The 20,849-nt window shown below is 54.2% G+C and overlaps 1 protein-coding gene across 4 annotated transcripts in view; it reads left to right on the top strand.

Annotated features, from left to right (window-relative positions):
• Window positions 1-20,721, top strand: part of CYTH3 (cytohesin 3) — a 92,234-nt gene extending 71,513 nt beyond the window's left edge. The window contains exons 5-14 of one of the 4 annotated variants that reach the window (XM_082643878.1): window positions 5,257-5,375; window positions 11,710-11,790; window positions 12,707-12,819; window positions 12,907-13,055; window positions 13,249-13,360; window positions 17,107-17,183; window positions 17,284-17,355; window positions 17,453-17,607; window positions 17,749-17,844; window positions 19,138-20,721. In XM_082643878.1, the coding sequence (XP_082500004.1) occupies window positions 5,257-5,375; window positions 11,710-11,790; window positions 12,707-12,819; window positions 12,907-13,055; window positions 13,249-13,360; window positions 17,107-17,183; window positions 17,284-17,355; window positions 17,453-17,607; window positions 17,749-17,821 (951 nt within the window). In that variant the 3' untranslated portion in view covers window positions 17,822-17,844; window positions 19,138-20,721. Of the gene's footprint in view, window positions 1-5,256; window positions 5,376-11,709; window positions 11,791-12,706; window positions 12,820-12,906; window positions 13,056-13,248; window positions 13,361-17,106; window positions 17,184-17,283; window positions 17,356-17,452; window positions 17,608-17,748 lie in introns of all 4 variants that reach the window. The other 3 variants (XR_014296023.1, XM_082643877.1, XM_082643879.1) reach the window with 3 other exon arrangements.
• Window positions 20,722-20,849: the final 128 nt, after the last annotated feature.

The following is a 20,849-nucleotide window of genomic DNA, read 5'->3' as shown; positions in this document are numbered from 1 at the left end:
AGCAGGAGTGGACTCGGTGGCCTAGCAGTTGAGGAATCCCTTGAAGACACAAGAAGAATTGCCCAAAGCACAAGGAAGGGAGAGGAGGCTGTAGGAAAGGGAGCAGCATCAGGGCTACTGCCTGCTCAGAGGCAGGTGTGGGTGTCGGGCCATCGTGAGGGTGGGCATCAGATCCTTCCCCTCGTGTCGAGCAGTGGAGTGTGCCCCCAGGTGGGAGAAGCCGGGAGGGCGCTTAGTCTGTGAAAAGGGGGCCACATCTTTGGGGGCTGCCATCACTAAGGGGGAAACACCCACTGACGGAGACCAGCTGCCGAGCCCTCACCCCCACCCCGCCTGCGTAACCCGCCCCTCTGCTAAATCCCTGGAGGCAGCCGCCACGAAAGTGGGAAACAGACTGTGTTCCAGCTCCCAGAGCATCCTCCATGCAAATTTGAACAGCCAACCAGGAACCAGCGAAGTGGGAGGAAACGGACACCACGAAAGAGACATGGACTCAACCAACAGAAATGAACTGGCTCTGGAGGAAGTAGACCTCATAGAAACAACAGAAGGAAACATTAAAAGTAGGATATTCATATGCATGTGTTTGTATTTTATATAAATCTCATCAAAGAGACGTGATAGGACGTTGCTTATTCATGATACAGAAGTGGGGAGTTGGGGGAAAGATCCTTGGAAGTGAAAACAGCATCAGGTAAAAACCTAAGGGCTGGGCTGGAACCCACAGAGGACCCGGCTGCAGATTGATTCATGAGCCGAAGGTGGAGTTGGGTGATTCTCGCCGTAGCTGCACGCGGAACTGCAAGGGGACGTGGATGACAGGCCCGACAGCTCAAAGGTTGCTTAATAGAAGTCCCCAAAGGAGAGAAAAGAAAATGGAGTGGGGACTTCCCTGGTGGCACAGTGGTTAGGAATCCGCCTGCCAGGGCTTCCCTGGTGGCGCAGTGGTTGAGAATCTGCCTGCCAATTCAGGGGACACGGGTTCGATCCCTGGCCCGGGAAGATCCCACATGCCGTGGAGCAACTAAGCTCGTGTGCCACAACTACTGAGCCTGTGCTCTAGAGCCCGTGAGCCACAACTACTGAGCCCGCGTGCTGCAACTACTGAAGCCCACGCGCCTAGAGCCCGTGCTCCACAATGAGAGAAGCCACTGCAATGAGAAGCCCGCACACTGCAATGAAGAGTAGCCCCCGCTCGCCGCAACTAGAGAAAGCCCGCGGGCAGCAATGAAGACCCAACATAGCCAAAAATAAATTAAAAAAAAAAAAAGAATCCGCCTGCCAATGCAGGGGACATGGGTTCGAGCCCTGGTCCGGGAAGATCCCACATGCTGCGAAGCAACTAAGCCTGTGAGCCACAACTATTGAGCCTGCGCTCTAGAGCCCCTGAGCCACAACTACTGAGCCTGTGAGCCACAACTACTGAGCCCGTGTGCCACAACTACTGAGGCCCGTGTGCCTAGAGCCCGTGCTCTGCAACAAGAGCAGCCCCCGCAATGAGAAGCCCACGCACCGCAACCAAGAGCAGCCCCCGCTCGCCGCAACTAGAGAAAGCCCGTGTGCAGCAACAAAGGCCCAAGGCAGCCAAATAGATAAATTTAAAAAATAATAGTAAAAAAAAAAATTAAAAAACCTTAAAAAAAAAAGAAACTGGAGTGGAGGAAATATTTCAAAAAAATATTGGAATATTTCAGAACTAGATTAAGATCAAGTCCTCAAATTCAAAGGGTTCACCAAATGCTAAGCAGGATACATTTCTTAAAAGACCTATATGCATAGATATATTGAGTAAGATATCAGGAAACCTGTGGATTAGGAGAAGTGTACGAAATTTCCAGGAAGGAAAGAGCAGATCCTCTAAGAAGAAACAAAATCACAGCAAGCTCGTCATCAGCAGCGCCGAGTCAAGGGAAATCATGTTTTCTGAAGTCTGGGGACAAGTGATTTAAATTAACCACTAAGACCTTCTCTGAGCGCCAGAAATGGAGTAGTTGGAGTAGTACGTCTCTGATCCAGAGGTGAGCCCAAGGGCGAGATGCGGGGTTGAAACAAAGAGGAGCAGAGAGACCAGAAGCATTTACAGTTAAGTCTACAGAGTGATCGTTGTAAGAATACTTTTAAAAGTTAGGTCCCAGGTTATCTCAATATGTAAGTAGCAAGAAGGAAAGGAAGGAAATTAAAAGCTGGCTAAGGTTTTCTGGATGTTGGTAGGTGAATATAAGTTTAAAAATTTGTTAAAATTAAGAGTCGCCACTAAAAATAGCAATCACATAGGACTTCTGAATTATTAGTGTTTACCTAATGTATTCGTTTTCTAGGGCTGCCGTCACAGACTGCCACAACCTTGGTGGCTTCAGTCAACGGAAACTCATTCTCTCGCAGTTCGGGAGCCCGGGAGCCCGGAATCCAGGTGTGGGTGGGGCCTGTTCCTTCCCGAGGCTCCAAGGGAGCCTCTGCTGCAGCCTCTGTCGCAGCTCCCGGGGCTGCCAGCGCCCTTGCCCCGGGGCTGCATCCCTCCCGGAGTGTGACGTCTCCTCCTCTCTGGACGGGGTGCGCGTCCTCGGCCGAGAGCAGGCCTCTTCCTCTGCCGTCTCCGCACCCCCTCCCGGGTGCAGCCGGCCCCTTCCTCCTTCGCAGCTGCGCTCTCTGCCTGTGGCCTGGGCTCACGCCAGTGGCTCCGTGTTTTCCATGACCAGGGAGGGCCTCCGTCTGTTGCACAGGGAGCTCAGGCTTCCCTCGGGGCCTCCTCTGCCTGCCTTATGTGACGTTTAAGCACAGAAGGGATCCCCTCGTGCTGAGCCCGTCTGCCTTCCCAGATCCTGGGAGGTGGTTAGATGGCACTTCCTCTCGGAGAAGTTTCCGAGTGACTGGGGAGCGTTGGGTTTTAGAGCAGGTCGTGTGCACCTGGAAGAGTCCAGGAAAGCCTCATCCGCAGCCCGTTCAATTCTGGGGACCGTAGGCTGACGGGGTTGCCGGGGCCCCTTGGCCGCAGAGATTGCCGGTCGGATGACTCTGCAGACAGCCGGCAGGGTGGGGAGAGAGCAGGGTCGGAAGGTTGCAAGACCCTCTCGCAGCCTCGGCCCCACTGAGGTCACACAGCCAAGTAGCATCCGCAGAAGGGGGGCTGGCCGCTGGGCCACCACCCTCACTGGTATCACAGCCGAAGTGGTCACGAAAGACCAGGCCAGGGCTGTCACCCCGATGTGAGCCTCGATCCCCCAGGGAGCCTCTGCTTCTGCTGGTCCCTTTGTCCCCGACCTCGGGCTCCTAGGAGGCCCTCTCCCCTGCCCCCATGGTGTTGGGAGCGGCAGAACCTCCTGTCTGCACCCACAGCCAGCCCGGAAGTCCTCACGACAAGGGCTCCACGGGCTCCAGCGAGGCAGCTGGGGGCAGCTCTGCCTCTGGCCTCTCGGCAGGGCTTTCAGGTCAGACTCGGAACCTCTGCCCATCCCCCCAGAGCTCCCCTCCGTCACGGAGCCCTGAGGGCATCCCCAGCCCTGCAGTCTCCCCTCGCCTTGCTCCATGGGCACCTGGGCGTGGCATCGTGTCCCCTGAGTAAGGAGCGCCAGCACCGCCCTTGTCCAAAGCCTTGTTTTCTGGAATTTGGGTGAGGACAGTTGCACACCTAGGATCAGAATGCTTTGTTCCAGTGTGTGTGTCTTCAGATTTGGAAGATGATACCCAGGTGGCTGTACCCACTTAAGCTCCCACCAGAAATATAGGGCAGTTAATTTAAGATTGTCAGACTTACTGGTTTTTTTTGGTAAACTTTTTTTTTTTTTGAAGAATAACATGGTGCACAAAATTTAAATGTACAGCTTGAAGAATTTTAACAAATTTAAATACCCATGTAACCACAACTCAGAACAAGACGCAGCTGTGGAACATTACAGGGCACCTTCCTGGCATCTCCTCCTAGGGAATGAATTCTGCGCTATCAGCATAGATGAGTGTTGCCTTTTTAAAAATTTACGTAGGTGGAATTAAACTACGCTGAGTCCTTTTATCCATGTCACGTCTGTAGATTCATCTGTGCTATGGTTTATTCCGTCGCGTGCTATAGTCTTCCATCATGTGAATGTGCTACAGTGTACTTGTCGGTTCTCTTACTGACCCACTGTTGGGTTGTTTCCAGTTTTTAGAAATTCTGAATGAGGCTGCTGTGGACATTCATGTGTTTAAAAAAATGAATAGACTCTTCAGATGGATTCATGGGGCATGAGAGATCCCTGGTCTTGGGCCCTTAGGCTGTTAGCTGCTTTTGTAGAAACAGCTTCTGGGCAGAATTCCCTCTTCCCTTACAAGCTGTCCAACGTGTATTTTGAAACCAGCTCAGAAGCTCTGCCCGAGGTCAATTTTTGCTATTATTAGGGCTTCCCGTGAGACAGAGAACCGATAGTTCGGGCCCAGCAGCCCCTCTGCAGCCGCTCATAGAGACTGTTGGGCTGGTCTCCGTAGGTCCTTCCATGGGTGTGGACTTGACTGCTGTGAGCTCAGTGGCATGGTGACTGGTTTCCTGTTGAGCCACAGGCGGCAACACATCCGTGAAGACAGCTTATGCAGCGGGCTGTCTTCTCACGGCAGAGAGGGCCGCAGGGCGTCGAGTGGTTCCCGGGTGGCAGGACTGGGGTCCTGTGTTCTCCCCAGCCTTTCCCTGTATGCCGGCTGCCAGGGCTCCTGCCATCACATCTGCATTCAGGGCAGGAAGGAGGAGGAAAGAGCTGTCAGGTCCCCTTTTATCAGGGAAGGAGCAGCTTTCCTGGGTCCTCCTCACAGGCTTCATCTCTGTCTGTTTCACCAGATCTGTTCACAAGGTCATTTCTGGTTGCAGGGGAGTCTGGGAAGCGGGGCTTGGGATGGGTGTTGGGTCGGTCAACCATGTACGATGTGTTCCTGTCGCACACGGCACAGATCATCTTCCTGAGCCGGGGAAATTCAGTGTCATTGTTCCTTCTGCTTTTATGATCTCTAATAACACTTAGAACTGTAACTTGTTTGTTACTTGTTTGTCTTGTTACTTGTTTGTTACTTGTCAGTAACTTGTTCATCTCTTAGCCTGTGCATTTGCCAGGAGGCATGGAAGTGCTTTTCTCTGATGGGTAAAATGTGTTATGGTGATGTGAGAATCCCATCGTGCTCTTGTATTAGTTTTGCCGTGTCCAAACCAGTAAGGTCATGACACTAAATGTATTTATCTTTGAAATACGAGTCTGGTGACCCTCCTAACCGGTGCTTCCTTTTTACGCTCCTATTCAGGGAATTCAGTTTCTAATAGAGAACGACCTGCTGCAGTGCTCCCCGGAGGACGTGGCCCAGTTCTTGTATAAAGGGGAAGGCCTGAATAAGACTGTGATCGGGGACTACCTGGGTGAAAGGTGAGTTCAAGGGCAGGGGGCAGCCCGGCCACCCGGGCCGACCCTTGCATCAGGGTCTATCACGTGGGCTCTGGGGGTGGCTGTGCTGGCCGAGCGAGTCCAGCGCAGCCACATCCTCCCCTGTGCCCTTGTGAGCAGAGAGGGGTGGGTGTCCTGGGGCTGGGCGGGGTCGCCGTTCCTCTGGAATCCTCTGCTCATCCAGGAAACCAGGACAGAACCAAGAATGCCACTGCCTCTCGCTCCTTGCCTCGGAAAGCGTCTTTGGTTGCTTTGCACAGAAATACCCGGATCTCTCAGCTGTCGCCTTTCCCCTGTTAGTTGGGGGTATGAGTAAAGGTAGAAGGTTGTTATTTTTTAAATGGAGAGCGGCCAGTCAGGCTTACCTTCTCGACCGTCTCCACCTAAAAGTCCACTGACTCTGCTTAGCAGAGGGCAGGGCAGGAGTCCTCAGGCAGCGCATCCCCTGAATGTGTCAGAATAGACTTGGGCAAGGGGCAGACAGCAGTGTTTTTAAACAGAAGGCCAGCAGTCACTCAGCCCGCGTGGTTTCTGTTTCGAGCTTTTCATTAAAAATACTTGATCAAAAGTGAAAAGCAGAACACTTCCCAGCTCACTCTGTGAGGCCAGTGCTACCTGATACCAAAATCAAAGACATCACAATAAAAGAAGTCTACAGACCAATATCATTTATGACTGTAGAAGCAAAAATCCTCAGCTAAATACTAGCAAATCAAATCCAGCAATATCGAAGAAGGATTATGCACCAGAACCCTTGAACAACACGGGTTTGAACTGTGCAGGTTGACTTGTATGTGGATCTTTTTCAGTAGTAAATACCACAGAACTGCGTGATCCACGGTTGGTTGAATCTGCGGATGCAGAGCCGTGGAGATGGAGGAGCCCCGTCTGTAGAGGGCTGTGTAAGTTCACACACATCTTCAACTGAGTGGAGGAGGGTCGCTGCCCCTAACCCCCATGTTGTTCAAGGGTCAACTGTATTCATTATCTTACGAATGCCAGGTTAGGTCAACATACACAGATCAGTTATCAATAGATGCCATATCAATAGAATAAAGAGCCAGACCCACACGATCATCCCAGTAGATTTAGGAAGAGCGTTTGACAACATTTACTGCTTCATAATAAAAACACTCAAACTAGGAAAAGAAGGGAACTTCCTCAACATTATAGGGGGCACCTGTGAAAACCCACAGCTCCGTGCTTCCCCCTTAAGTTCAAGACTGTTCTCAGCACTTCCATTCAGCTTGGCACTGGCAGTTTGAGCCAAGGCAGTTAGGCAGGAAAATGAAAGTAAAGGCATCTAATTTGTAAAGGAAGAATTAAAACCATTTCTATTTGCAAATAACATAATCTGGCATATAGAAAATCCTGGGGAATCACTAACAAACTATTAGAACTAATAATTTCAGTAATGTTGCAAGGTATCAGATCAATATACAGTTTCACTCATATGTCTATACAGTAGCATTGAAAATGCTAGAAAGGCTATTATAAGAAACCAGCTCCATTTACAGTAGCATTAAAAAGAATAAGACACTTAGGAGTAAATTTTAACAAAAGGACGAAATTTTTACTCTGAAAACTGTAATGTATTATTGAAAAAAAATTAAAAGATCCAAATAAGTGGAAAGACATCCATGTTCATGGATTAGAAGACTTAAATATCGCAAAAATGGCAGTACCTTCCACATTGATAAACAAATTTAGCATGGGACTTCTCTGGTGGCGCAGTGGTTGGGAATCCGCCTGCCAATGCAGGGGACACAGGTTCGAGCCCTGGTCTGGGAAGATCCCACATGCCACGGAGCAGCTAAGCCTGTGCACCACAACTACTGAGCCTGTGCTCTAGAGCCCGTGAGCCACAACTGCTGAGCCCGTGTGCCCCAACTACTGAAGCCCGCACGCCTAGAGCCCGTGCTCCACAACAAGAGAAGCCACTGCAATGAGAAGCCCGTGCACTGCAATGAGGAGTGGCCTCTGCTCGCTGCAACTAGAGAAAGCCTGTGTGCAGCAACAAAGACCCAACGCAGTGAAAAAATAATTAACTAAAAAAAATTTTTTTAATTAAAAGCAAAACAAATTTAATGTACTCCCTAGCAAAATCTGAGCTAACTTCTTTGTAGAAGTTGACAAGCTCATCCCATAATTCATGTAGAAATTCAGGGGACCCAGAATAGCCACAACTGTCTTGGAAAAAAAAGAACAAAGTTGGAGAACTTACACTTCCCAATTACAAAACAGACTAAAGCTACACTAATCAAGACAGTGTGGTATTGGCATAAGAGTAGAAGGAAAGGCCATGGAATAGAATTTGAGAATCCAGAAATAAACCCTCATATATACATCAGCTGAGGGGCCAACACAATTCAGCGGGGGAACGAATGGTCCTTTCAGCAAGTGGTGTGGGGACCACTGGACAGCCACCTGCAAAAGAGTGTCACTGGGTCACTCACCATATACAGAAATTAAAGTGGGTCAAAGACCTAAGTATAAGCACTAAAACTATAAAACACTGAGAAGAAAACACAGGGGTAAATCTCTGTGACCTTGGATTAGGCAAGGGTTTCTTAGATATGACAGCAAAAGAAAAAAGTAGAATCATCAAATTTCAAAACATCTGTGCTTCAGAGGACGTCCTCAAGAAAGGAAGAAGACAACCCAGAGAATAGAAAATATTTGCAAGTCATATATAAATGTGATGAAGACTTGTATCTAATATATAAAAAGAATTCTTACAACTCAGTAATAAAAAGACAAATAATTATAAAATGGGCCAAGGATCTGAATAGACATTCATCCAAAGAGGATATATACATAGGCATATGATAAGGCCAATAAGCGTATGATGAGATGCTCAACATCATTAGTCATCAGGGAAATGCAGCTCAAAACCACAGTGAGATGGCACTTCATATCCACTAGGATGGCTGTAATTAAAGAAGATGATAAATGTTGGTGAGGATGTGGAGAAACTGGAACCCTCATACACCACTATATAAAAAATGGTGCAGCCACTTTGGAAAGTAGTTGGCAGTTCTTCAAAATGGTAAACTTACCATGTGATCCAGTAATTCTACTCTAGTTACAAACCCAAGGGGGAAAAAAAAACTTGTATGCACAAAAACTTGTGCACCAGTGTTCACAGCCACATTGCAGCCCCAAAGTGGAAACAACTCAAATGTCCAGCAGCTGACGAATGGGTAAAGAAAATGTGGTCTCTCCATACGATGCAATGTTATTGGGCATGAAGAAGAAAGGAAGTAGTGATACACATGCTACAGCGTGGATTTAAAACATTGAAAACATTGTGATAGGAAAAGAAGTCAGTCACAAAAGGCCATGATGTTGTGCACTGCAATGAGGAATATATTTTATATGAAATGCTCAGAACTGGCAGATTTATAGAGACAGGAAACAGGGGTTGCCTGGCGCTGGGGCACTATGAGGATGGGGAGGCGATGGCTGAGGTGTGGGCGTTCTTTCTGGGGGAATGAAAATGTGCCAGGATTGCTCGTGGCGATGGTTGCACAGATCTGTGATATACTCAGTATGCTAAAAACTGTTGAATGATACACTTGAAATGGGTGAACTATACAGATTGTGAATTATGTTTCGACAAAGCTGTTTCTTAAAGAAATGGAAGGGTCTTCTAGGAGTTCAGGCACCGAGTCTAACGGGCACCTAGCGCAGGACGACGTGCTAGGAGGGCCAGAGTCTGAGCGACTCCCCGGCGTCCTCTGGCAGGTGTGCGACTACGGAGATTGAATTAACTGTGACGTTAGTATAGTGCACGGTCTGGCAGTGCCTGCAGATTTTTAGTCCAAAAATATGGGGACTTCCCTGCTGGCACAGTAGTTAAGAATCTGCCTGCCGATGCAGGGGACACGGGTTCGAGCCCCGGTCTGGGAAGATCCCACATGCCACAGAGCAACTAAGCCCGTGCGCCAGAACTACTGAGCCTGTGCTCTAGAGCCCGCGAGCCACAACTACTGAAGCCTGCCTGCTGCAACTACTGAAGCCCGCGTGCCTAGAGCTCGTGCTGTGCCACAAGAGAAGCCACCGCAATGAAGAGTAGCACCCATTCGCTGCAACTGCAGAAAGGCCGTGCACAGCAATGAAGACCCAACGCAGCCAGAAAAAAAAAAAAAAGAAAGAAATGAAGTCCTGGCTCCGTGCCAGGTGCTGTTCTAGGCACTTGGGTGGCGTTGGTACCTCCGCTGTGGAACTGCGTTGGCTGCAGTAATACAGACAGTACGTAACAAGCAAACTAAATAAGAAAACGTGATGTCAGAGGTGACCAGGGCAAAGGGACCGTGGAAGAGCTGGGGGAGTGGGTAGCAGTGTGAGAGGCTGGTCAGGGCGTCCGACTGGGGCGGGGGCACCTGTGTGGGGATGCGGGGAGGGGCGGATGTGCTCAGGGTGATGGGAAGTGGGGGTGTGGAAGGCTCCCAGTGGGGGAGGGGCAGGGCTGTGTGTTCCCTCTGGAGCAGATGGTCCCCGTGCCCCCGTGCGGAGCGAGCAGCAGAGCGGAGGCGGGAGCGGGTAGGGTGGCTCTGGCCAGGCTGGTGGCTGCTCAGGAGGTGAGAGGCGCTCAGGCTCTGGCTCTGAGGTCCAGGAACAGCCGGGGGGGGAAGATCTGGCAGGGGTGATGCGGTGGTGAGAGGCTCCAGGCCGTGGGCCGAGCCGCCTGGGAGGTGGGGCATCGGGGCCGAGGAGCTTGCGAGGCCTGGTGGACGGTCAGGTGGAGAGCTCTGGAGAGCGGCCCGGCCTGCAGGCAGTCCCTGGAGGACTGGCGCGGAGGTAGAATTTAATTCTCAGGACTGAGGCCCCCGACACCACCCTCCAGCGGGGGATGGGTGGAGCCCCCCGGCCTTGGGGGGCTTCACACTAGCTGCAAGCTGAGCACTGAACACCTGTGAGCCCGGACCCCCCGCTCCTTCTCTCCGGTGGAGGTGGCGGCCTCACGGCGGGGCTCCGTGCGCTCCGGGACCCTGCTGTGTGCCGTCTCGCCTTTAACGCGGACTTTAGAACAGACCCCTGTGCTGGGTCACAGGCCTGTCCCTGCTGCACAAATCTGTACCCCAGCCTGCCTGCTATTCCTCTGGTGCTCAGCACACTTGCGTGCACACACGCACGTGTACACACACCCACCCCAAGCGTGCCCTTTACGAAGTCACGCGGCCTTTTCAGCAGGACACCAGCTGACAGGTGCAGTGTTGGACAAACCAGGGCCCAAGAGCCAGTCTTTCCAGTGGGCTGAGCGCTCACTGCTTCCCGGGAGGGTCCCGTCCGCACCCCCTTCTGCACACCCAGGCCTTGGAGCCCCAGGGCCCTCAGGCAGCAGCCCCACACCTGCCACCAGCTCATCTCAAAGAAAAAGGAGGGGGTGAAGTTGCAGAACATACTTTGTGCTGGGGCCTCTTCCCACCTTGGGTGTCATCCTTAGCCCTCGGGTGGGTGGTGTCGTCGCAGTCACAGGGGTGCTGAGCTGCAGCCGTTCCTTGCTGTTGACAGGTCATGGGCCTGCACCTGTGGAGGTGAGCATCTTCAGGTGAGGCCTGGTCTGCTCTCCCGGGAGGGCGAGTTACAGGTGTCCCCATGGTCAGTGGCCCACACCTGTAAGCCAGCCCTTTGCAGCCTGGGTTAGGTGCTATCCTGGCATTTTGCTGGCTGGGGTGTCCTTACTGCTCCTCCAGACCAGGGCCTGTGGGAGCGGCTTGGAGTTAAAATGCCAGTGTATTGAGCTGTCGCTGTTATGTCATTTCAGTTTTTTTTTTGTCATAAAACTTTACCTTTTTTACTGTGTTCTCACGCTGTTTAGTTTTTAAAAGCTAGTTATTAATGTAAGGCATTACTTCTCTTCCAAACCTTCCTTTCTGGGTCCAGGACTGTGCTTTCTGCCTTATGACCCTGGAGGAGTTGCTTCCTTTCTCTGAGCTTCAAAATCCCACCTGGGAGGTGGGAACGAGAGCTCTGGAGAGATTAGCACCTGCTTCGTGGTGGTTTTTTTGGAGGTTGAGAATCTGTACCAAGCACCTGGGTCGGTGCCTTACAGCTCAGTGCAGGGAACCCGGAACGTTGGCCATCAGGCTTGTATTTGGGGTCTTACCCTAACTCGTACTGATTGTGAAGTAAACGCTTAATATCCAACTGGGTCTCCTTTGTTTTCAGCCTGAAAACAAACGCATAGTGAAAAATACCTGATCTTTTAGTCATGTGACGATAAAAACCATGAAAACTTGCTTTAGGAAGTGTTGTTTAAAATTATTGAAATAACATGCAGTGCGGCTGTAAAATACATTTTCTTTACTAGGGATGAATTTAACATTAAAGTTCTTCAAGCTTTTGTGGAACTCCACGAGTTTGCCGATCTCAACCTTGTACAAGCCTTAAGGTGAGTGTTTCATCACCTCCTCTTGCGCAGAGGGAGGGCAGGTGGCCCAGCGGTGCCGGGTGACCCACTGGCAAGCGAAGGGCCTCTGCAGACCTGCAGCCTGGTGGTGGGGGAGGGAGGAGGGGGGAGGGGAGGGAGGGGGAGGGGAGGGGAAGGAGGGGGGAGGGGAGGGAGGTGGGGGTGTCAGGCCACGCCTGCCTCCTTGTGGCCGCTGGTCCTGTGTTCCATTCATAGTTGCTTTGCTTTTTCATTTTGTGTGATATTTGACAGTTGTGGGCGTGCCTCCTTCCCACTTCTGCGCGTGGTCTCAGTGCCGCCTGGGCACAGGCTCACTTTACGCCACATTTGGCCTTGAACAGCAACCGTGTGGACACCCGGCGTGTGCCTGGGAGGGTGTGGGTTTCCTGCCATCGGAGGCCACCCCTGGCCCCAGTGTGCCCGACGGCCTTGGCTGGTCCTGGTCTGGCCCTTCCGTGCTCCGCCCCAGCTCGAGCCTGTTTCCTCGTGGCCCCCCTCGTGGTTCCCCCACCTGTGGACCAAGGTGGCAGCCGTGTTGCTGTCTGATACTCGCGCCTCTGGGCTCAGCCCCTGGCCTCAGCTGAAGGACACACTGGCGGGTTCCAATCCTGCAGCCGTGGTTCAGGAGTTTTAGATTCAGTGTTTGAAAACGGTGTCACGGGGAGGTGCAGGCTTGGCGAGCCTGGGGTGCATCCACGTGGATTCTGTTCCTCTGGGTCAGTGTCTGGCCCGGAGCCGCGGGGGCTCCCGACTCTCTCCCACAAGTGGGTGGCGGAGCACAGACAGCGGCCGTGCCACTGTGTCCCGTGGGTCCCCGCGGGGCCTCTAGGCGCGGAGGCGCCGCCCAGCCGGGCCGTGGAGACGCGCATGCCCACCCCTGGTTCTCGTCCCCCTGCAGGCAGTTCCTGTGGAGCTTCAGACTCCCGGGCGAGGCGCAGAAGATCGACCGCATGATGGAAGCGTTCGCGGCTCGCTACTGCCTGTGCAACCCCGGCGTCTTCCAGTCCACGGGTGAGCACGGGCTGCGGGCGCCGGGCACACGCAGGGGCGGCGCGCGCTGGGCCAGCGCTGACGCCCCGCGGCCCTGACTCCCCCCAGACACGTGCTACGTGCTGTCCTTCGCCATCATCATGCTCAACACCAGCCTTCACAACCACAACGTGCGCGACAAGCCCACAGCCGAGCGCTTTGTCACCATGAACCGTGGCATCAACGAGGGCGGGGACCTCCCTGAGGAGCTGCTGCGGGTGAGCCCCCGCGTCCCCCGTCCGCGATCTCTGTGCTCAGGAGCGTCAGGCTCAGCTCAAGGGCAGCGGCGCCAGGCCGTTGGTTTCACGGCGTCTTCACAGGGTCCCTGGGCCCCGTGTTGGGGGGGCGACGCGGGGACGGCCGTTCCTCCTCCGCCTGAGTCCCCGCGCCCGCCGCCTTCCCTCCTCGTAGAACCTGTACGAGAGCATCAAGAACGAGCCGTTCAAGATTCCCGAGGACGATGGCAACGACCTGACGCACACGTTCTTCAACCCGGACCGGGAGGGCTGGCTCCTGAAGCTGGGTGAGCGGCGCTGGGGGCGGGACCGAGCCGAGGCCCCTCCTCCCGCGGCAGCAGCCCCCGCGGTGCCTCCAGCGCCTCCCCGACCGGAGGCACGAACGCTCCACGGAGCATCCCACGCGCCCTGCCGAACGAGGCCATTCTGCCGGGGCCGCACGCAGTGCCCGTCCCAGCAAACGGCGCCCCCTAGTGTCCAGATAAGCCCACGGCAGTTTCTGTACCAGAGGCAGGTGCCGCCACCCCGGAACCTGCCGCCTCTCTTGGTTTGGTGTGGCTGATTTTTGATGAGTGGTTTAAATGTGCCTTCTTGTTGTTTTCCTTCTGCTTGTGGCTCCCACCTTTCTGTTCTGTGACGGGCTGTCCCTGCTTGTCCTGCGTTAGGAGGTACGTACCCAGTGGCTTCCTGCCCCCTTCCCAGCTGCTCTTTCCTCTCCTTTCTCTCTGTCGGTTTGTGTGAAGCTCTGACTCGGCTGTCATCCATCTGGCCCTTGTGGCTTCGGACGTGCTGGGGTCACCTCATCCTCCTTGCAGGGTGCGGTGGCCATGACGCCCACCCGGGGCTGGGTGAGGAGTGAGGGGCCGGAGGCGCGTGGGGATGCCCGGGGGAACTCATGCCTCCGCATCCTCAGGGCCTGAGCGCGGGACGGCCAAATCACCCGCCGCCCACTCACCGGGCGGTGCATGTTTGCACCACCCGTGTAGAGTCCAGCAGCGTTTTAAGGACTTCATTAACCACTGACAAACAAGTAGAATAGCATTTTTATTTTCTGGGCAATTTTAGGAATTGCTAGGGGGTTTTTACTGTGGTCGGGGTTGGGATTTCCACCTTCCTGTGACATTGGAGCGTGAGAGATCTGACATCATCCAGGCACTGTGCAAACACCGGGGCCTACAGAGTTCTGGTGATTTTGTGCCTTTAACTGAGAGAGGATAAACATGGGCCTGGTGACAGTGTGACAGTGTGACGGGCGTAGGGGTGCGCAACACCGGTCAGCTGTTCTGATTTGGGGTCTTGCTCTGACCTTTCTCTGGCTGTGCCAGGGTTTGGAAGAGTTCTGGGTCTTTGCCTAAAAACCCAGAACTGTAGCCTTGGACTTGAATACCTGAGTAACCTTCCAGAGGCACCAGACTTTGAGATCCCATGCAGCCTGTGGTCCTGGGTTGAGGGCAGAGGAAGGTGCCCAGAAGAGCACTTGGGCCCTTCCTGTTGCTGTGTTGCCAGCAAGTGCCCCCCTCGGGATCGTGACAGCACAAGCGGGCCTGGCAGCCAGTGTGCCCCAGTGCCAGTGGGGATGTGGCTGGCTCCGGAGACTGAACAAAATGAGTGACAACAGGCCTGTGACCTGGTTGAGCAGATAAGCGGGCCACAGCGCCGGTGCACAGAGCACCGTCACGAGCCGCAGGGCTGGCTGGCACCCAGGGTCTGCTGCTTCCCTGCTCCCGAGGCCACGCGCTCGTGTCCTCGTTAAGGCTGCAGAGCTGGTGATGGCGCAGCTCACACCTGGAGCCTCGGCTCCCGAGGCCACTCTGCTCTCAGGGCTGTTAGCGTCCCCAGGGGGATCCCAGCACACTGGTGGCCCATCTGCACTCCAGACTTCTGCCAGCAGTTCTGACGCTGGCCAGGCTGCTGGGAAGGGTCACTGGGTGTCAGCCCCCGAGGGACTGAGGAGGCGGTCTGTCTGCAGGAAGCAGATGCGGAGGCCGTGTTGGGTTGGGCCTGGGTGCAGCGCCTATACTCGGTGAGGACACGCAGCCCTGGGCCCCTGCATGGCCTGGACACACGGGCAGAGAAGCTAGAATTGTGGCCACGCACGTGCTGGGATAGGAATGGAGATGGCAGTGTGACCTTGCTTGATGGTTTCTCATCGTAAAGTTAGAGGACCCTGCACTTTGAGGAGGCCAGGGTGCCCCGCCAGAGCAGAGCTTGTTGGTGTCACTTAACGCTGGTACAGTAAATACCACGTAGTCACTACGTTTTGAGAATGAGTCAGTTGTGTTAACGCAGACAGGAGTGTGGTCAGAGTGGGTCTGGTGTGGAGAAGAGGCGTGCGCAGTGTGCACGAGAGCGCGTGTCTGCTAACAGCCGTGCCAACAGCAGGGTTTTTACAAAGAGAAAGTGGGTGCTTGTACTAGTCAGGTGTTGCCAGGCTCCTTCCTATAGGTGTGTGTGTGTCCCCGCGTCCTGAAGTCCAGCCGCAAACACGTGCATGAGTGGAGCCGCTCGGTCTCCCGCATCAAAACCTGCTGGGGCTCGGAGACCAAGAGTGTCACCACCAGCTACCCTGAAAAGGGGCCCGGGGCTGGGCTGGGCTCAGGGGTCAATGCAGACCACACACCTCCATCCTGATGCTCACAGCCCCCGGCCTGAGAGGCTCCCCTGGTCTCAAGAGCTGGACCAGGGAGGGCTCCTCCAGAGTTGCCACTGAACTTGGGTGCAGTGGGGTGGGAACCCGGGTACCAAGAGCCGAGAGGCCTTCCAGGGAACAGAGAGCCCTGATGAGACTGCACGCAGGGTTCCGGGAGTGAGAACCCAGCCCATGGGTCTGAGAGACACGGGTTGGGTGGTGCCTCAAGGGGATGGAGGCCTTGGGGGGATGAAGGCTTCTGACGGGGATGGGAAGCGAGATGGGGGGAGCTGGGGAATCTGGGGACCTTCCTTCAGGGCATGGCTGAGGCTGCCTCCCCGCATGGCCGCCCCGTATACCCAGCCTGCCCGCGGCCGTCACGAGGACAGACGTATCATCAGTGACGCAGGGGTGAGGGTCTCAGTCCCTGAGGACCCTTCAGTGGCACTGAATCTGCAGGTGGGGCTCCCTCCCTGCAGCTGGGTGTCCTCATGCATGTCTCTTCCCCGCACCCCCACCCCCCGATCTCCACAAACGTCAGGCCCTCGTGCCTCAGCCCTCAGGGTGACCTTCATGTCCCTTCATGTCCCCCCGTGTCCCTGTCTGGGCTCCCCAAGCTCCTCACAGCAGGGACCGGGTTTATGACCCTTGGCCATGAGGGTCTTGCCTGCCTGCATGTCCCCTGGGGAGCAGTGGGTCAGGGGAGCCGCTGCTTACCTTGTGCCCGTGGATCGTGGGCATCTGTCACCAGGCTCATGTTTTCTCTTTCAGTTTTTGTTTTTAAACTTTGTATCAGGAGCAAAACTAGAAATGGAAACCAGTTTGTTTCTGCTGTATATTTGAGGGTAAAAGATTTTCTTTTCCACAGTGTAAAGAGAGTAAGTGCAGATGAGCTCTGTGTGTGTGTGTGTGTGTGTACACGTGTGTGTCCCAGATCTTAAGAGATTAATTCAATCTAATAATTCCCCGGGCCAAGGCGTGATCGATTTTGATGGATCCCAGGGCCAGCTGCAGTCCTCAGTAATGTGACGATGGCCCAGACGTAGCGGGATTGAGTCCTGGACAGACCTGCAGCGGCGCTCACTTCATCCTGTTGTCATTTCCATGTGGGGAAATTAAGACCATTCATCACGACTAACCCTTCCAGGAAGCAGATTTGGGAAGCGCTCATCTGGGTGCCGCGCAGGCGGGCGGGGTGCATGCGGGGCGGGCCAGGCAGCACAGCACGGCCAGCATTTGGCTGAGTGTCGGGCGGAATGGGGGGGGGGGCGGTGCAGAATGTGAAACATTTTCCACGAGGAAGGAAACTTAAAACCCAGCTCGGCCCCTGTGGCATTTCTGAAAAGCGCACTAACTTGTGTAGGGCCCGCGCCGCCCTGACTCACGGGGTCCCTCTGCTCTTAGGGGGGCGCGTGAAGACCTGGAAGCGGCGCTGGTTCATCCTCACCGACAACTGCCTCTATTACTTTGAATACACGACGGTAAGTGCAGGGCAGGTGCGGGGCTGCCCGTCCTCCGCGTCGCGTCGCGGGACCCTCCGCGGGTGCTGGGGGAGGCTGGCTGAGCGCTCTCCTCCCGCAGGATAAGGAGCCCCGGGGAATCATCCCGCTGGAGAACCTGAGCATCCGGGAGGTGGAAGACCCGCGGAAACCCGTAAGCTGGCTTCCCTGCCGACCGCCCTCCCTCCGCTCCCCTCCCCTCCCCTTCCCTTCCCCCGGCGCCGAGTGACTGTCGTGTCTGTCTCCACCAGAACTGTTTCGAGCTTTACAACCCGAGCCACAAAGGGCAGGTCATCAAAGCCTGTAAGACGGAGGCGGACGGCCGGGTGGTGGAGGGCAACCACGTGGTGTACCGCATCTCGGCGCCCAGCCCCGAGGAGAAGGAGGAGTGGATGAAGTCCATCCGGTGCGCCCGGGCCCGCGGGGGCGGGGCCGGAGGGCGGGGCCCGGGGCTGTGGGTGGGTCATATGGGGGGGCAGAGGGGGCGGGGCCGCGCGGGAGAGGACCGGCCCTCCTCGCCTAACCGAGTTTCTCATTTTTCCCCCAGAGCGAGTATCAGCAGGGATCCTTTCTATGACATGCTGGCCACGAGGAAAAGGAGGATTGCCAATAAGAAATAGAGCTTTCCTGGCCTGAGCAGCAGGTAAAAATAAACTCAAACCCCGCAGCAAAGAGTGACTGGGGGCCTCCCCGCGACACCCTGGACCCCCGGCCTGGCTCCTCAGGGACGGCGGCCCCCGCTGGTCTCGAGGGGCCTCACGCCGTCCCTTCCCGCCGCCCTCCCGGCGCCGAGCGCATCCTTCTCGAAGTCTCGTCCAGCAGCTGCGCCTGGTGGTTCAGCCGTGAAAATCCGCGTGGCAGACGCGGGGTCACACGTGCTCCTTTGTGGCGGTGTTCGCCGTTCTGGAAGCCGCTGCTTTGTATCATAACAGGAAAGGAAAAGCTACCAGTTTTTTATTGTTTTTTTCTCAGATATATAGGATTATAGCTTTTATATGCCTTTTTATATTCTCAAATTATAATGAAAGATACTTTCTAACAGTAGTATTTTTAGAATGGCAGCTATAAATTTAACTTCTGGACACAGGAATATACTGTGCACTGAGAACAGTTACATGTGTACACGTATGCAGCCCCCGGGGGGCTGGGGGGGGCGCCCCGCCCGTGGGGGGCGCCCAGGGGAGCTCCTGGTGGAGGGAGGCACACGTGTCCTTGACGACCAGCACTGGGCGGGGCAGGGCGGAGTCCAGTCCTCTGGGACCGTTCAGCTCAGACTTTATGGTCCCACAGATACTTTCTAAAGAGGCGAATTGTTAAAATATAAATTTCGGTTTGGGGCGTTTGTCCTGTAACTTCTGAACCCCAGGATAGACAGCGTGTACGTTGGACCACATGAAAGTGCTCATGTTTGACCGTTTATGACGCCCACAGAAAGCAGTGTCCTGTGGTCCAGCTGAACACGTGGTTCAGACCAGCTGTGACCACTGTCTTCAGTACTTAAAACTTGTTGGCAAAACGAATGCTTGGAATAATTTGACCAGATTTCTTAACGTCATGAGTAGACATATAAGGAGACAGGGATAACCTTATTCCATGTTTTCAGAGATTTGATCTTCCGTTATGGGGAGGGAAAAGCGCAGGCGGGGGGGGAGATGAAGAAGTGGAGCGCTTAGGCTTTTCTGTAAATAGTTTAAAACCCCAAATATGCACTGGTGGTGGGTCTGCTGAAGATCGCCGACCAGGAGGTTGTCAGGTTGCTGGTGGCTGAATGAGAGGTGCTCAGTCGTGTGCTGAGGGCAGGCTGGAGCTGGGCCCCAGCACATCGCAGAACTGGCCCAAGGGTGCACAGGTGGGCCGGCCGAGAGGCACTGGGTGCTGGGACATTCGGGGCTGGTGACAGATGCCTTTTTATTGGGAGCTTTATTTCCGCCGCCAGGACCCCCTTGCCCCCAGGGGCTGTTCCGGTGGAGGGTCTCTCCCCTGCAGCACCTCCTTTCCCTGCCCCAGCCGCGAAAGCACTCCCTCCGTTTGCACACTTGAGAGGTCATCACCTCTCCTGTGCAAAAGCAGAGTCCGAGAATGACAACCGCAGGCTGTACGCACTTACGTGGAGACGTAAAGAGCAGAAGGAACCGCTCCCGGGAGCTGCCTCGATGCTGAGACTGAACGGCTGTGGGCCCTTGGCCTCGGGGCAGCTGACCTTGTAACGCTAAGTCACAGCAGACTGCACAGGGGTCTGCACCCAGGACTCTTCAACATGCATCAACTGATTTTTTTGGTTCATTCCAAGCTTTTAGGCTTTGCTACTGTACTGATACCTCAGATTCGAACCTCTAGTTTTGAGAAAGGCAAGTCAGCATTCTTGAAACGCGTGACTGGCATATATGCAACTCTGGCCCCAGTCTTCCGTGAAAAGAGACGCTGCCCAGACCACCAGACCAAACACTGCTGACGACGACCCGGCAGCGCCCTCCCCTCAGGCTGGCCCTGTACCCGGGCTGCTTGGGGCACGGGATCCATCAGGATTTTGCGTGGAATAACCGGTCTCTCCTTTGTCTGACCCAGGTAGGACCCTGGGGATACAGGGCTTTCTGTTTTTCGGGTTTGCCTCAAGGTGGGGCTGGGAGAAGTGAGCTTAAGGAAACACCTGGAAGAAATCTGTTCCTCTGGCCACCTGTGAAGGAGCCTCGCCTGATGGCTATTTGCCCGGAACGATGCAGAAGGCCATGGTGCTCAGAATCTGTGTCACTTGCCCTCGGGAGTGTTACGTGAAATCGTGTAACCCCAGGTTTTGTGTGACAGTGTTAACCTGACGGGGCTGACGGGGCTGTGGGGTGCGGGCCCGGCTGTCTGGACCTCAGCGTGGTCCCCCGTTCATCCCCCTCCCCACCCCCCTGTCTGCGCTTAGTGCTTGAATTATCAGTCCCAACTCTGGCCAAAGAGCTCTCCTCCAGAGACGGAGGGCAGGAGGCAGGGAAGGGGGTCGCTGGGTGGGAGAGAGCAGTTTCCACAGCCCCAACAGCCCCCGTTAACATGTGGGGTTTAATTGGCCCACCCTGGACCCAGACGAGCAAGTGTCTTCAGGATCACGGAACAGTTTTGAGCAGTTTAATGTGGTACCAGACTGAGTCCAAATAGGAGCTATTTATAGATGAAGTGGCATTTAATGCTGCATATAAAGCAATGCATATTTTTCAAGTTAAAATGCATATATCTACATAGATGTGCTTTGCTGAGAAGTTAGGTCTGTTGTAGACCAGAAACCACACATTGTGATTTCTTGTTTTATTTTTTTCTTAGAAAACATTTCTATTTACAGTAAATAGAGTTAATATGTGAATAATGTACATATATAATATGACTTCTGGGGTGTTATTAGTGTATATACTCCAACTTGCATGAAGAAATACCCTATATCTATTGATATTTTGTTGTAAAGTGGATGGTGAAGTTGGAGAGTGTATGGCTGTCAAATTGCAAATACTGTGTTGGTTAAATAAAAAACGCACTGTTAAAACAAGATTGCCCGTGACTGGGTTCTTTAAAGTAGGGAGACTGTTGGGCCCAGCAGCCCACACCTGACTCTCCCTCACCCATTTGGGGTCTGCACCTCTCAGTCTAGGACTGAGAGCCCGTGGCTTGAGCTTT

This window comes from Mesoplodon mirus (genome assembly GCF_964341445.2).
Source record: "Mesoplodon mirus genome assembly, chromosome: 15".
NCBI lineage: Eukaryota > Metazoa > Chordata > Mammalia > Artiodactyla > Ziphiidae > Mesoplodon > Mesoplodon mirus.
Note: the sequence above shows the minus strand (reverse complement) of the source record. Positions and strands in the feature narration are given on the sequence as shown.